Raw genomic sequence first — 14,866 nt, 5'->3', positions numbered from 1 at the left:
ACGATTACTTGTTGGAGACCCCCACAATAGACACAGACAGAAAGCCCACTTTGCTGATTAAGAATATCTGAGAGCAGAAATTCTTGTAGCTTAATTACAGTTTACAGTTTAGCTGATGAATCCACTCTGTGTAAAATGTCTTCTGTAGATGAACGACCCTAGCCAACCCAATGATGAAGGCATCACTGCCCTTCACAACGCCATCTGTGGGGGACATTACAATGTGGTGGATTTCCTGGTTCGCATTGGAGCCAATGTCAGCGCACCAGATAGCCACGGCTGGTAAACATCTGCTTATTCTTTCACACCTGTATCCTCTCTCCAGCGGTGGAATGTAACTAAGTACATTTACTCAAGTACTATACTTAAGTACAAATTCAAGGCACTTGTACTTTATTTGAGTACTTCCCATTCCCTTTTATGAAACTGTATACTTCTACTCCACTACGTCTCAGAGGCAAATGTTGTACTTTTTACTACATTTACATTTATCAGACAGCTTTAGTTTAGTACAGATGTGTTGATTTTGAATATTTTTGATAAACTGAAGGATGAAGTGTTCCTTTATGTGTTCTTCTTTATGTGTGCTTCTTAAGCTAAATAAACTGTTTAAAACCTTCTTGGATCAGCTGGAAAATACATCGTCACAAAGCTGAAAGCAGGACATTTGAACTCATGAAAAGTTGACTTTTTAGAGATAACGTGGTTCTTGCAGGATAGCAACGCTGCAAACATATGATGATCTTATAGAATATGATGCATCGCTGTAGATTAAACTACTCAACAGTAGGCCTATTTAAAGGAGTTCAAATTTGCACAACCATGGGTAAAATGCAACATACACATTAATGCAGTAGTAATATGAATCCCGAAACATCATATATAGTAGTACAATAATACACTGAAAGGTAAAGGATCTGAATACTTCTTCCACCACTGTCTCTCTCGTTGTCTTTGGCCTCCTGTAAAGGTGTTGTGTAACTCAGCACATAAATGGTTGCAGGTTAAGTTTTGAGTTTGCCAATGTGTGGAGTTCATAATGTGACATTTTCAGATTGTACTCTGCTACACGTATTAACTGCCGGTTTGTTGGCCCACAGGACTCCGCTGCATTGTGCAGCTTCTTGTAACGACCGTCCTCTGTGTGAGTTTCTGGTGAGGAACGGAGCCGCCGTCGTGGCCATGACGGAGAGCGACGGTGCTACCGCCTCCCAGAAGTGTGATCCTTACGCTGTAGGGTTTGAGGAGTGCGAGACCTTCCTTAGGGGTGAGACAATTACACACACACACACACACCCTATGACACGGCACTATTAAATGCTAAAAGTCAAACATAATAGAACAAATCATAAAATGACACCATTTGACAGTTCCTGGGGCTCCGACCTTTGCTCTTTGAACCGCTTGTTAAATGTGACGGGTTTGAGTCTTAGTTTCCCATCAGTCATTCACATACGTACACATCATAAAGCTGATGTTAAAATATCCATTGTAAAACTCATGTTTACATTTAGCCTATGGCTTTTAGCCTATGGCTTTTAGCCAATATTCTCACTCAAGGGAACTTAAAGGGAAGTGTTAAACATGCATACATAACCTGTTTTCTTTGTGATCCCAGGTGTGGAGGAGGCCATGGGGGCGGAGAACAGCGGGGTGCTGTACGCTCTGTGGAGCTACCCGTCTCAGGCAACCGACGAGCTGGGCTTCAAAGAGGGAGACATGGTCACCATCCTGCAGAAATCCGAAGGCTCGGACTGGTGGTGGGCCTCGCTCTGTGGCAGGGAGGGCTTCGTTCCAAACAACTACTTTGGGGTAAGATACCAATTTATAAATGAAGGGTTGAACAATTTAGCTTTCACCTCCTGATTGTCATGCAGAGAAAAAAAAAAATGAATATTAACGTTTTGTTTTTTTCCAGCTTTTCCCAAAGGTTCGACCCAAATCTCTCTGCTAAGCGGTGTCTTGATGATGGTCAAACTAGAGCAGAGGACTGCGTGTGCTTTACAGCTTCACACTGTTATTTGACAGGACTGCGTCTGTGTGATTATGGAAAGGCTGTGAAATGGTTTTGATCTGTCAGTCAAGGAGAGTTGAAGGAGAAGTCTCGGTATTCGTTTACGGCTCACTGACGAGGATACATCTCTCTAGACTAGAAGACATCTCTGCTGTAGGATATTTTTTTTCTAGTGAAGCTACAGCTCTGCACTGTGCTAAACCTCTTCTGTCAAACTACGCCTGTCTATCCAAAGGTTACAAAGGGCCGTGTTCCCTGCTGTTTTGCTCAGCTGTGTTCCAGTCAGACGTCGACCTTTCTGACTCATTGGCTGGTTGGTAATCAGAATGCAAACAGTGGCTGTAGTCCACTCATCAGCGAGGTCAATGTAGCTGTGTGCCGTCAACAAACACGACCCATGATTGCTCAATTTAGAAAAGGGCTGCTTCAATCAGAGCAAAAGCAACCTACTCATTACTGGAGGAGAGTTGTCTGCTGCTAGGTCAAAGAAGCATCGAGAGAGCGGTCAGGAGTTAACATTGAGCTTTTATTCTTTTATGATATTGCTAACTCTACGTACATATGACTGTTTTTGCAAATAGTTTTTCTGATGAATCCTAACAAAAGCCACACTCGTGATTTTACAAGCTAAATATTCTTTTCGAACATGTGTTTCGTACAAATGTGGCTGTAGACTTTACATATTTTTGAATCAGCCAAATTTAGCTGCATCTGGCTGGTTTCTACTTGGCTCTAGTCCTAACACACCATGTAGGCATTTTATGCTGCCTATATAAATTAATCTCTTTGGAAGAAAACATTTTTCTATGACATTGAAAGTGGTCTTTTTGTGGATGTGTGTGTATTCACTGTGGTAGAATGAATGTTTGGTGATGCATTTGTTTTGTGTTTTTATTAGTTTCCAGTGTAACACTTTTGTTGCGAGGGGCCGCTGCGCACGTAAAGGGGGACTAAGCCCATTTTTAAGATTCATATATGTTATTCCTATGGTCTAAGACAATTAAAAAACATGAGTAAACATAAACAACTATCTCCCAAATCCAAAAACTAGAGTGCTAAAACATAAACTTGCGATGTCATTGGGTATAAAGTGTGGAGCTGCTCCATAGACAATTAATTGGTAAAGATGTTCTAGATCAGTGGTTCCCAGCCTATTGTCCTTGAAGCCCCCCTAATTGTTTCCAAGAAAAGCTGATGTCATCCGCCTTAAAGAAATTACAAATCCTCAAAAAAATCCTCAATTTGAATAAAGTGATTCAGTGTATTAAATGAGTTAGTCTTTTTTTTTATTAAATAAATTAAATTGATGTTGCTGTTAAATTACTACTAGACCACCCCGTTAATACAGGTGTGTGCCTGCCTTTGTGCGGGGCCATGGTTTTTGACCATATTGAACATTTTTGAAAGGCTAAACGCCAACAAATATGGATTGAAGCAGAATATTTCATTAGATAAAAACATGTTGTGAATTTTGGAAATGAGTACATCTATCTTTTTCAATAAATGTTGACTTTTGGACTTTACAACGCTCTGGAGTTATTAGAAATGTTTGGTTCACACAAGTCGGAAACAATCCTACACAGCCACCACTGGAATCTAATTCTATAAATAGTATAATACTAACAATATTATTGTAGTCTGATCTTTATCTGCTACTGTGCCTAAATACCAGGTTTGAACAGAAGGTGACCTTCTAGTAGCAATAAATATATATTCTTTTGTAGAAATTATATACAGTTAGACATGTGCAAATCTACTTTTGACAACCTCAGAGCAGACAAATCCTGGCGCACCCCCTGTGATCTTTGGCGATCAGTCTCCCATTCATCGTCTATAAAGCAACTCTAGACTTTATGGTTGATGATATCACAAGTTTGAGACTAACTTCTCTGGTTTCTGTCTTTGAGAGAGAGAGCAGCTCATGTTCACAAATACTGATTGAACATTCCTCGGACGTGGAAAGAACATATTAAAATTCTTAATTTGGCTGGTGTTCCCCTTTAACCTGTAACACCTCTCAAAGGGTGACCAAATGTTTAAAATACTCAATAAATACATGAATCACATGTTTTTTTGGTTTCCATTGTAATCGTTTGTTCCAGTCGTGTGTTTGTGGTTTAAAATAAGAAATATGAAATGTCCCTTACTGACCAGCAGATGACACTGTATAATCAAAAATAAACTCAGCACATTTACATGTGTCAATGCTACCAGCAAATGTAAACTAACATATAGTAAAACACCATTTATTGAGGCCATTTTGCAGCAGCATCAGTGTGTGTCATATTAAACCACTTTGTTTCTTCTTCTTTGAAGTTCTATTTATTCTCGTGTTCTCTTACACCACCGAGCGCCCGAGCAACTGCTGTGATTCTTAATGAATCAATTAGCTTCACTATTATGTAAAAGGATAATTACAAAAAAAAACTACAAACATGATTAATATTTTTTTAATTAAGTCTGACTCAAGCCTTTTGATCTGCAGACTATCTCTACCCCACTGGTATTAAAGAAAACACCAACGCTCGCATGCTTCATCGCAATCCCTGAGGAAGATCAGTGTCAACACTGTTTGAAGCTGACTGATGTTTAATGTTTTTTAATTTCATGTAGATTATAGAAAACATATGATGATGAGGATGATGATGACATACACAGAGACACATGCACAGTTTACTCACACACACTGGTGTAGCTGTGGTGAGCTAAAGTAGTGGTTTCAGTGTTTCTGGTGAATAATTCAGATGATTTAAGTGGACTGAAGTGTCCACTGGTCCGTGGCAGAATAGATAATGTTGAAACAGATCTCCTCCTGGCCTTGACTAGAAGGCCACGGTGAAGAAAAGGAGTATACACTGCAAAATGCCCATGTTTAGTCTCATCTTTATTCATAAAACATTATATTTCTTCAACAAGTCAACCAAGGAGGTGAGACAATTTGTACTGTAATTTCATTCAGCAGCTTTCTAGGAAGAAAATGCAAACTCAAAGAGCGAATGAGTCATTTCATCAGATTGAATGTAATTATTCGCATAGAGGGAATTCAATTTCAGTCATTTTCATGATAGGTTTTCACATTTTCTGTAAAGCAATTCTTTGGTTAGATGATGGAAAAAAGTGTAACATTCATTTAAATCAGTGGTCCGCAGCATGGGGGTCACAATATGATTAAAAGGATAAAAGAAGATTTAAAAAAACAAAAAATACATATATATTTCTGCTTTACAAATTGTAATCTTTTTTTTTTTTACATTATTGGTTTTCAGTTTGCAAATCGCATCAAATGGTACAGTGAATAACAGTTATGTAAAACATTTTCCATCCCGTACTCCCTCCCATCACCCCAACCATCAGCTGAATACAGACATAAAAATAATGAATAATAAAAAAAGATAATAAACAATAGTGCAAAAATATAAATATAAATAAATAAATAAATAAACAAATAAATAAATAAATATAAATATATATTAGGGCTGTCAAAGTTTTGACTGTTTTAAAGCTTACTGATATCATATGAAACCAGAAAACCTAAGGAGCAGTTTGGGGCAACTCATAGTCAAGTCAGCACACTGACACACTGACAGCCTGTTGGGCTGCAGTTTGCCATGTTATGATTTGAGCATATTTTTTATGCTAAATGCAGTACCTTTGAGGGTTTCTGGACAATATTTGTCATTGTATTGTGTTGCTAATTGTGTCACTAATAAATATATACATACATTTGCATAAAGCAGCATATTAGTCCAATCCCATGTTGATAAGACTATTAAATACTTGACAAATCTCCCTTTAAGGTACATTTTGAACAGATAAAAAAATGTGTAATTAATTTGTGATTAAATGCGATTAACTATGGACAATCATGCGATTAATTGCTTTTAAATATTTTAATTGATTGACAGCCCTAAAAAATATATGTCAACATCAAAATAAATAAAATAAAATAAAATAAAATAAAATAAAGGGTATTTCTCAAATAAATGTACAAGTACATAATATTACCCTATCCCTCACCAACATTAACATCATGTCTTAAGAAGTACATAAAAGGTCTCCAGATATCATCAAAAACATTTTGTTTACCTCTAATAATATAGGTTATCTCTCATCTTTTATTGTGAAGGTTTTTCCTTCTTCAGACCTCTAAAAACTCATAAGATCACCATTTTAAATGACTGCTATCCTGAATATTTGAATATTTGCTGCAGAAAACACAATCTAATGCAATCCATGACTACAACACAGTGCCACAATAACAACTACATTTGTGAATGTTTCTTGTTGAAACTGAAAATTAAACATTGCCTCTGTCTGAGATCTATCTGTTTCAGAGCTGTGAGATTAGATTACCTCACATCATATGCTGGGTTTTCTATTTTTCTGATCACTGAGTCTCAGACACGCTCCCGCCTGCAACCACAAATGCACATGTCCCTTGGGCCCCTCTCTCCCTGTTGCTCTTTGCTGCACTGGAGAAAGAATAGTATCTGCAGTAGTGAAGAGTTTTGTGCTGAACGGTGATTCCGCTGAAGCAGAACTCATTTGATGCCTCATTGAAACCCCATTACAACCACGATGGAGCAAAATGAACATGTTATTGACGTGGGCTGCAGCCAGCTGGTTGGGGGTGGCGGAGGAGTGCTTGCCCAGTCTGCGGCGTGGTTGCACATTTTTATTCTCATCTTATTCTCATTCTCCTCACTGCGTTCAGTTCTGCCTCACTTCCCCCCCACACCCCACCTACACATATAGGCTACACACTGTGATTTCAGCAATGCTGGCCATTATCGGAGCCAGCCTCTTTGGCCCATCAGGGTCTGACAACCCCACTTGACACGACATGCCGACCCTCAACTGCTGCTGCTGCTGTCAAATAAACACATAAGAGCACTAAGAGCAGACGGGCTTTTCAGGCATGAAGTAAAGAGCAGAGCTGGGCAGGCTGAGACAATGGCAGAGCAGGATGGGAAAATTGAATGAAGAGAAATAAAGAGTGCAAGGGAATGGAATACCTTTCTGAGCGCACCACCCAATTTTCTGTTTGATGGGATGCGTGCCAGAGGAATGAAAGTTATGTCAAATGTGTTCCAATACACCTGCCCTGACTGACACCAAATAGAATCAGCTATTACGACCTGAAATCTGTTCTGATGGTGACAAAAAGAGAGAAAAACAATATTTAAAGCGGCAGCAGGCAGAATATTTTTGGCATCATTGGACAAAAATTCCATAATAACCTTTCAGCATATTGTAATTCAAGTGTTCTGAGAGAAAACTAGACTTCTGCACCTCCTCATGGCTCTGTTTTCAGGCTTTAAAAAATCTAGCCCGTGACGGGAGACTTTGACCAATCACAGGTCATTTCAGAGAGAGAGCGTTCCCATTGGCGGTTTATTCAACGTAGGCAGCTGTCAATCACTCGCTATCTCCGATCAAACGATCAAACTTTGCAGCGCTGATCAAATATGAATCGATATTCTATTACTGTAATGTCTATTTCTCGCATAAAATGTTTTCAGAAACATCTTGTAGTGTACTGTTTAGCTGTAAAATTAGAAAGTTTGCTCCGGCTGGTGGGCGGTGCTTAGTACTTCCTCAACTGATCTCAACATGGCTGCCGGGTCACAAACAAAGCTGCCTAGTTTGACCATTTGTTCGCAGTTTACGAGTGATTGACAGCTGCTCAGAGACGACGAGGCTCCAGCTCGGCTCTGATTGGTTGTTTTCCTCCGGTTTGTGAAATCTTGCAGATGCCATTAGGAGCACCGGAGGACACAGAGACACATGATTTGTCTCATGCACTACTGTCAGGATATAGTGACCGTTTTATAAAAATAACTTTTTTTTAATCATATTTGCTCCAATCTCGCCTACTGCTGCTTTAAAGGAGGGGTTCATTTCATATTTTTGTTTGTGAATATGGAGGTGACATAGACGTTGTCGCAGACGTGACCGGTGTATCCGTCTTACTGTAAGAAGACAACCAGTGGACCCACAAGTCATCAATGTTGTATGTTTTTGCCTTTTAAGTATTGAAGAGACGCCCCTCTCAGTTATACCTCCGAAGAGATTGGTTCTGTCAGACCAGCGGCAGGAAAGTATCTTATAGTGTGATCTCAGCAAGAGCCGTGCTTCATTATTTAGGGACAACAAACAAGTGTGTATATATGTGCGTTTTTGTCGCTGCGACAACAGTTGGGTGACGGATGCAATCATGTCGCGTGCCATGTCCGTTTTCCAACAGTTCAGACCAGAACTGGACTGATGTCTCTGTATATTTGAGAGTATTGTATGTGACAGCCAACAAACTGCCTTGAAGGGAGACCCTGTGTGTGTGTGTGCATGTGTGTGTGCGTGTGTGTGTGTGTGTGTGTGTGTGTGTGCGTGCATGTGTATGGCTACATTTATGCATGCATGCTCCACTCTCGCTCAGACACTGAGGTGGGCAGACAGATCCGTGGCCCTGCAGAAACAGAGCTTAACTGAATCCAGCGAGCCTTGCATCAAGGGCACGCACTAAAAAAGTGGAAACAAACAAACTAAACATTTTTTTTTTTTTAAAAAGGATGGTGGTGGTGGTGGGGGGCTCAGTCTACAAAAATATCTTTCTGTCTTTCTTGGGCTATTCTTGCCACGCTCCCTCTCTGTGCTCCTGTGGAGTAATGAATAATAGAGGAGTGCTTGTCCTCCCTCGCTCCCCTAGTTAATCAGAGCTTGCCTGGCTGCCCTCTTCTCTGCCACTCCTCACTTTAATAAATCATTGAGGCCTTCAGGACAACAAGTCCCGTCAGCACAGGCTAAGCTAGGGCCATGCGTGCTCGTGAAACCCTGCCATCTTCTCTCACTACAACCTCCTCCTCCTCCTCCTCCTCCTCCACTATCATCTCTTTCCTCTGTGTCCTTCCCTTTTTCAGTTGTCCCATCTCTTATGTCCTCCTCTGACTCTTTTTAGGAGACAAATCAGACTGGCAAGGAGTCGCACTCCATCCCCCCACCCCCCCTCTGTCTCGCTCCCATGGGGAACCATTTCACTTAAGCTCTCACTCTGCCAGAGTTCGACCCAATGCGTAATGTTCTCATTCCTCATCTCGCTCCTCCTTTACGCCTCCACTCTCTCTCTCTCTCTCTCTCTCTCCCTGCCCTCCCTGTCCGACCAGAGATTCCTGTCGGGGATGACGTCACGTGGTCGTGTCCCGAATGGATGCTGCTGCATAGAGGGTAATAAAAGGAAAGGATACAACAAAAACATTGCAGGGTGTGCGGAGAGAGAGAAATTCCCCTGCAATTTTTACATCTAATCATAGCTACAGTTAACCATTTCACTATTCAAGGGTTACAGTTGCTCAATTTACACCATCAAGGTACCTTTAAGCAAAGCAATGTAGGGAAATTCCATCAGTAAAAAGAGCTATTTTGTGTCATTAAGTGATAAGACCAATTTCATAGTTAAAGTGGCAGTAGGCAGTATATTTTTGGCATCATTGGGCAAAAATTCCATAATAACCAGCTAACGGCTGGGACAGTATTGTTAATAGTTCCTACCTTGTTACAAATCAACAAAAAGCAGACAAAAACAACACAAAGGCTCTTCCTAAATGAATAAGACCTACTGAGTGAATGTTTAAATATAAGGTGTTCAAATTTAAACTGCAAATTTTTCAATTTAAATCATATCTTTTTAGCCCAGAACAAGGTGTCCCAATGGTCCCAGGGAGGCAGAATTATGGGAAAATGCACAACAAAATTGTGCCTTTCATGTTTGGGTTGGGCTCTAAAAAACTAGATATTTTTTTAGCAGACATGTGTATCTGTTCAGGGATCTTATTATTGTCATTACTGTTCAAGTAGCCTGTGAGTAATAGAAGGTTATTTGCCATCGATACAAAAGCGTTCCAACCGACCCCGCTCTCCCCTACATACTGTATGTTGCATATTTCACAAAATGTTGGCCTGTTCCTTTTACAAGGAGCTCTATTACTATATACCGGATCAGGTCTTTACTAAAATGACAATCAAGGACAAATACCAGGATGGATTTGGGGGGGAAAAACATACAGGAACAGGATTTGAAAGTTTTCACAAAAGCCTTTGTTTGCTCCGTCACATACGCTGCTCTCCTCCATCCATCCCCTCTCAGGTCCTCTCTGGGTATCATCGCTTTGTGAGAACAACCTCTGCATCTGACTCGGTCTCCTCTCCTCTCTGTTCTGGGTGTTCTCAGCCTCTTTGAGTCCTTTACAGAGCGACTGCCCGAGCAGCAATTATTCTTAATCTGGCTCCATTAACCGAGCATCCCCAACTCCCACCACCTCCTCAGCGGGGGGGAATTAATCACTTTAATTGCCAAAAAGCATGAGACCCCCATCCCGTCCTCCATCTCTCATCCTCTCTCTCTTTGGATGTTTCTCTCTCTGTCTCTTTCTCATCCTTTCTTCCTCTCTCTCGCTACAGTAGTACACGAATGACTCAACTCTAGCGCTTTCTTCATCATCTCATCCCTTTAAATGGCCACTCAAGCATTTATTTCATTATTTACCACAACTTCATTACATCAAGATCCAACGGAAACTCTCAAACGTAGCTTGTGTGTGTGTGTGCGTGTGTGTGTGCGTGTGTTGAATCTACACCCTGACCCTGGTATGTGTGTGTGTGCCCTGGTATTTTCTTGCTGTCTGATCTGATTAGTGACTGCTCCACCGTCCCTTTCAAATGTTCATAACGAGGTGCTGTTTCAGTTCACTGTGAGGTTAATGAATAAAAAGGAGGAAGATGTGGGCAAATATGCTGCACCTGGGAAAACATATTACAAGGCACCAGACTAAATGAGAGACAGAGACAGAGAGAGACGGAGAGATGGAGTGATGAAGAGATGGAGAGATGGAGAGGAGAGGACACTGTGGAGAGCAGAGGAGAGTTGTGCAATATCATAGTTTTGTGTGTTGACCTCAGTTAAATAGCGCGGTCTGCCTTGTTGCAGTGAAGCGCTCTACATCAGGCAGCTCTGTTCATGGCTGTCCACCATGCTAATGTGGATAAAACTTCAGATGAACTATGTGTTCTCGATACATTTAAAGTGGCAGTAGGCAGTATATTTATGGCATCATTGGGCAAAAATTCCATAATAAGCTTTCAGCATATTGTAATTCAGGTGTCCTGAGAGAAAACTAAACTTCTGCACCTCCTCATGGCTCTGTTTTCAGGCTTCAGAAAATCTAGCCCGTGACGGGAGACTTTGACCAATCACAGTAATTTTATTGAGAGAGCATTCCTATTGGATGTGCTCCGGTCATGTGACCGGAACTTGGCGTTCCTTCACCAGATTTCACAATGGCGGCGGCGTCACAAACTTTCTCATTTTACAGCTAAACCGTGCACTACAAGATGATTCTGAAAACATTTGAGGAGAGCAATAGACATTACAATAACATAATATTGATTTATATTTGATCAGCGCTGCCTTGTTTGACCGTTTGGTCGGAGTTCGCCAGTGATTGACAGCCGGCTCTCATAGACGGCAGATGGACAGCAGACCTCAGATCAGCTCTTACTGCTTGTTTTCCTCCGGTCTGTGAAATCTTGCAGATGCCGTAAGGAGCACTGGAGGACACAGAGGCACATGATTTTTTTTCAGGTTACCTGTTTCATGTACTACTGTCATGATATAGCAACCGTTTTATAGAAATACGTTTTTTCAGAGTTCAAGTTCAGCTAGAGTTCAACTCCCCAGAACCCTGACCCCCAACCCTAGAGCGTCCGTCTAGGACACCGAAAGGGCTAGAGCCTTCGTCCTGCCCTGATGACCTAAAAACCACTAAAGTCAACATCATGGTGGCTCTGGAGGAAAAGTCATGGGATCACCATAATCAGTAAGGTTCACCCTCTGGGGAACTTTTCAGCCCTGATTACAAACTGGCAGAATGCTGAGTGCTAGACAGTGCTACTTCAACAATAGAGACAGTCTACAATCTAAATATATCAGTTATAACTGCCACAGTAATAATTTAATGTCTATTCCAATTCCAATGTCAATCAGAAGATTTTGGGGATGTAATGAAGAAAAAGCTGCAGTCGAAATGTTCTACCGCATCAATTGTAAGATCGCTTTTCTCGTAAAACGACAAAGAAATTTATTGTGGAGCTTTTGTTTTTCAGTAACGTACAGCTTTCTAAACTGATTTCAGTCCGCTCTTTCAATTCCCCGCCTCCCTTCCGAATAAAGTTCAGACTAAGGGTCGATGTGTATTACATTTGTTTATTAAAGTTTTGCTAAATTGGCATGTTTACTTTATCCCCATAAGCCTATTTTTTGTATCTAGCATCCTACCATCTGGTGGAGGTTTGTTCCACGTCTGGTGTGTATTCTGCTCGTACATCCCTCCTGAGGATGGATGTTAGAGAGGAAAGAAACTGACTGTGACTACGCCGAAAAGAAACGGAGGACAGATGAATAATCCTCTGGAAGCTATTTCAACAGGATCGAGCTGCTGAAGCAATCCAAGTTAGCCGGAGCCGGGGGCGGCGTCCCATCAATAAAGTGGACAGGACGGTTACTCTTTGGGTGGTCACTTTCCTGAACACCTTTCATATCTCTAACTCTGTCTCCCTTTCAATCACTCTCTCTGTTGCCCGACCATTAATGTGAGAGTCCATGCAAAATCTATCTTTTGAGTATCAAACACTCATCCCTTTATGTCCTTAACAAAGACCTGAGTTACAATTAATTCCAAGTTTTTCAGGGCGAAATAGACATACTTATTCTTTTATGTTCCAAACATAATATGGCTATAGTACACTGTTTTGTGTTGCACGTATCCCCAAAAACTTTCCTCTCTCTCCAAGTTTGAGCCTGCTACACTTCACATCCAGCTCTCTTAGTGCAGATTATCTTGAGGAGTAAATTTACGGAAGGTTATCCATCAACTTCAGCCTTCAGACACGTGAATAACTTCACAGTTATTACACTTAATTTTAAAGCAGTTTTATAGCATGGGAGTGGATAAATATCCTTGCTTTATGCAAATGTATGTATATATTTATTATTGGAAATCAATTAACAAAACAATGACAAATATTGTCCACAAACCCTCACAGGTACTGCATTTAGCACAGAAAAATATGCTCAAATCATAACATGGCAAACTGCAGCCCAACAGGCAACAACAGCTGTCAGTGTGTCAGTGTGCTGACTTGACTATGACTTGCCCCAAACTGCATGTAATTATCATAAAGTGGGCATGTCTGTAAAGGGGAGACTCGTGGGTACCCATAGAACCCATTTTCATTCACATATCTTGAGGTCAGAGGTCAAGGGACCCCTTTGAAAATGACCATGCCAGTTTTTCATCGCCAAAATTTAGCGTAAGTTTGGAGCGTTATTTAGCCTCCTTTGCGACAAGCTAGTATGAGTTTGTACCAATGGATTCCTTAGGTTTTCTAGTGTCATATGATGAGTTGCGTTAATGCATTAAAAAAATTAGTGGCCTTAAAACAAATTTGCGTTAACGCATTTTTATCACGTTTACTTTGACAGCCCTGTTGAATACATTCTGAATGTACTGTACAAACATACACCTCAAGAAGCACACAATCAGTGTCCTAATCTGGTAAAGTAAATGCAATTTGCAAGTGGTTTGCAATTGATCAAGTAGTGTGACCATGTGTTTTGTTTATAGTGTGACTGGGACTTGTGTATACTTAAGTCAAATAATAACTCTAGTATTGTTTAATAATCCTATATGATCACATTGGAACATGCGTTACCATCAATCATGTAGCTACAGTATGATTGTAATGTAAGTGTAAAGCCTCTTCTTTACATCTCAGGTAATACAGAATCATTTGTATTATCTGCCATGAATGCTGTTGTTGAATCACAGGTGTCTCTCAGGTGTCATGGTGATGAAACCGTGATCCCGCTGGAAGTGTTTACATCCCAACAAGCTGCTGCTTTGACTTGTTGGTCCCCAAACTCTCCTCCTCAACAGTGCATCACAGCTCGCCGTGTAATCAATTTACTGGTACATTAATCTCTCTCTCCTCCTGAGAAAACCTCACCCCCTCCTTTCTCTCTCTCTCTCTCTCTCTCTATCTCTCTCTCTCTCTGTGTCTTCCCTTAGGTCTCCCTCCCCTGTTAATTCAGACAGACCAGCTCACCAAATATAGAAAAGCAAAGCATGTAAATGAAGACAATTTTTCAGGCATCCACTATCACTGAACCATGCATCCATATTCAGACTGTGTGTGTGTTTGTGTGGGAATTTCTGACATGTGAACGTGTGTGGGCGTATTTGTGTATTTCACGCTGAGCTCTCTTCCATTTTGATTGTCCTTGTATCCCTTTGCATTTCTCTGCTTTTGTACGATAAATAATTCAGCCCTCCAGAGGCAAAGAGGGGAGGGAGAACATTCATGGAAAACAATGAAAAGAGTCATGAGCCCCCCCGACTTTCTCCGTATATTGTCTTTTCAGGGAAGGACGTGGACGTGGTGGCGCGTAAACCCTGGCCGTATTGCAGCGCGCACACACACACACACACACACACACACACACACAAACCAGCCCTCGTCAGCTGTGTGCAGCCCAGACGGGAGATTGAGCTGCTGCATTTGCATTTTGCCCAAAGTGCTTGGGACACAAACAGGATCTCTTGTTAGCCCTTGTCTGTAACAGAGATAATAGATTGCATCTTGCTAAAATATCGATATTTCCCCCCACGGCTGTTTCACAACAAAACAACAACAACAGCAGGCTTGAGAGAAAGAGCATCCTGGATGCTTCAGCACATGTTTTTCATATCTGAATTGAATAAATGATGTGTAATGTCATAAGACAGCCACGCAGATTCAACG

At 41.0% G+C, this 14,866-nt stretch overlaps 1 protein-coding gene and 1 long non-coding RNA gene across 2 annotated transcripts in view; one reads left to right on the top strand and one right to left on the bottom strand.

Annotated features, from left to right (window-relative positions):
• ppp1r13l (protein phosphatase 1, regulatory subunit 13 like) overlaps window positions 1-4,323 on the top strand; it is a 24,485-nt gene extending 20,162 nt beyond the window's left edge. The window contains exons 10-13 of the mRNA XM_037774255.1: window positions 149-282; window positions 1,101-1,267; window positions 1,619-1,812; window positions 1,919-4,323. Of these exons, the coding sequence (XP_037630183.1) occupies window positions 149-282; window positions 1,101-1,267; window positions 1,619-1,812; window positions 1,919-1,954 (531 nt within the window). The 3' untranslated portion in view covers window positions 1,955-4,323. The remainder of the gene's footprint in view (window positions 1-148; window positions 283-1,100; window positions 1,268-1,618; window positions 1,813-1,918) is intronic.
• Window positions 1-14,866, bottom strand: part of LOC119490818 — a 16,537-nt gene extending 1,671 nt beyond the window's left edge. Inside the window, exons 1-2 of the long non-coding RNA XR_005207486.1 lie at window positions 14,855-14,866; window positions 11,974-11,976 (exon numbers count right to left, since the gene is read on the bottom strand). This is a non-coding gene — a long non-coding RNA (uncharacterized LOC119490818). The remainder of the gene's footprint in view (window positions 1-11,973; window positions 11,977-14,854) is intronic.

This window comes from Sebastes umbrosus, chromosome 7 (assembly GCF_015220745.1).
Source record: "Sebastes umbrosus isolate fSebUmb1 chromosome 7, fSebUmb1.pri, whole genome shotgun sequence".
Taxonomy (NCBI): Eukaryota; Metazoa; Chordata; class Actinopteri; order Perciformes; family Sebastidae; genus Sebastes; species Sebastes umbrosus.
This window is presented reverse-complemented; position numbering and strand designations above follow the sequence as displayed.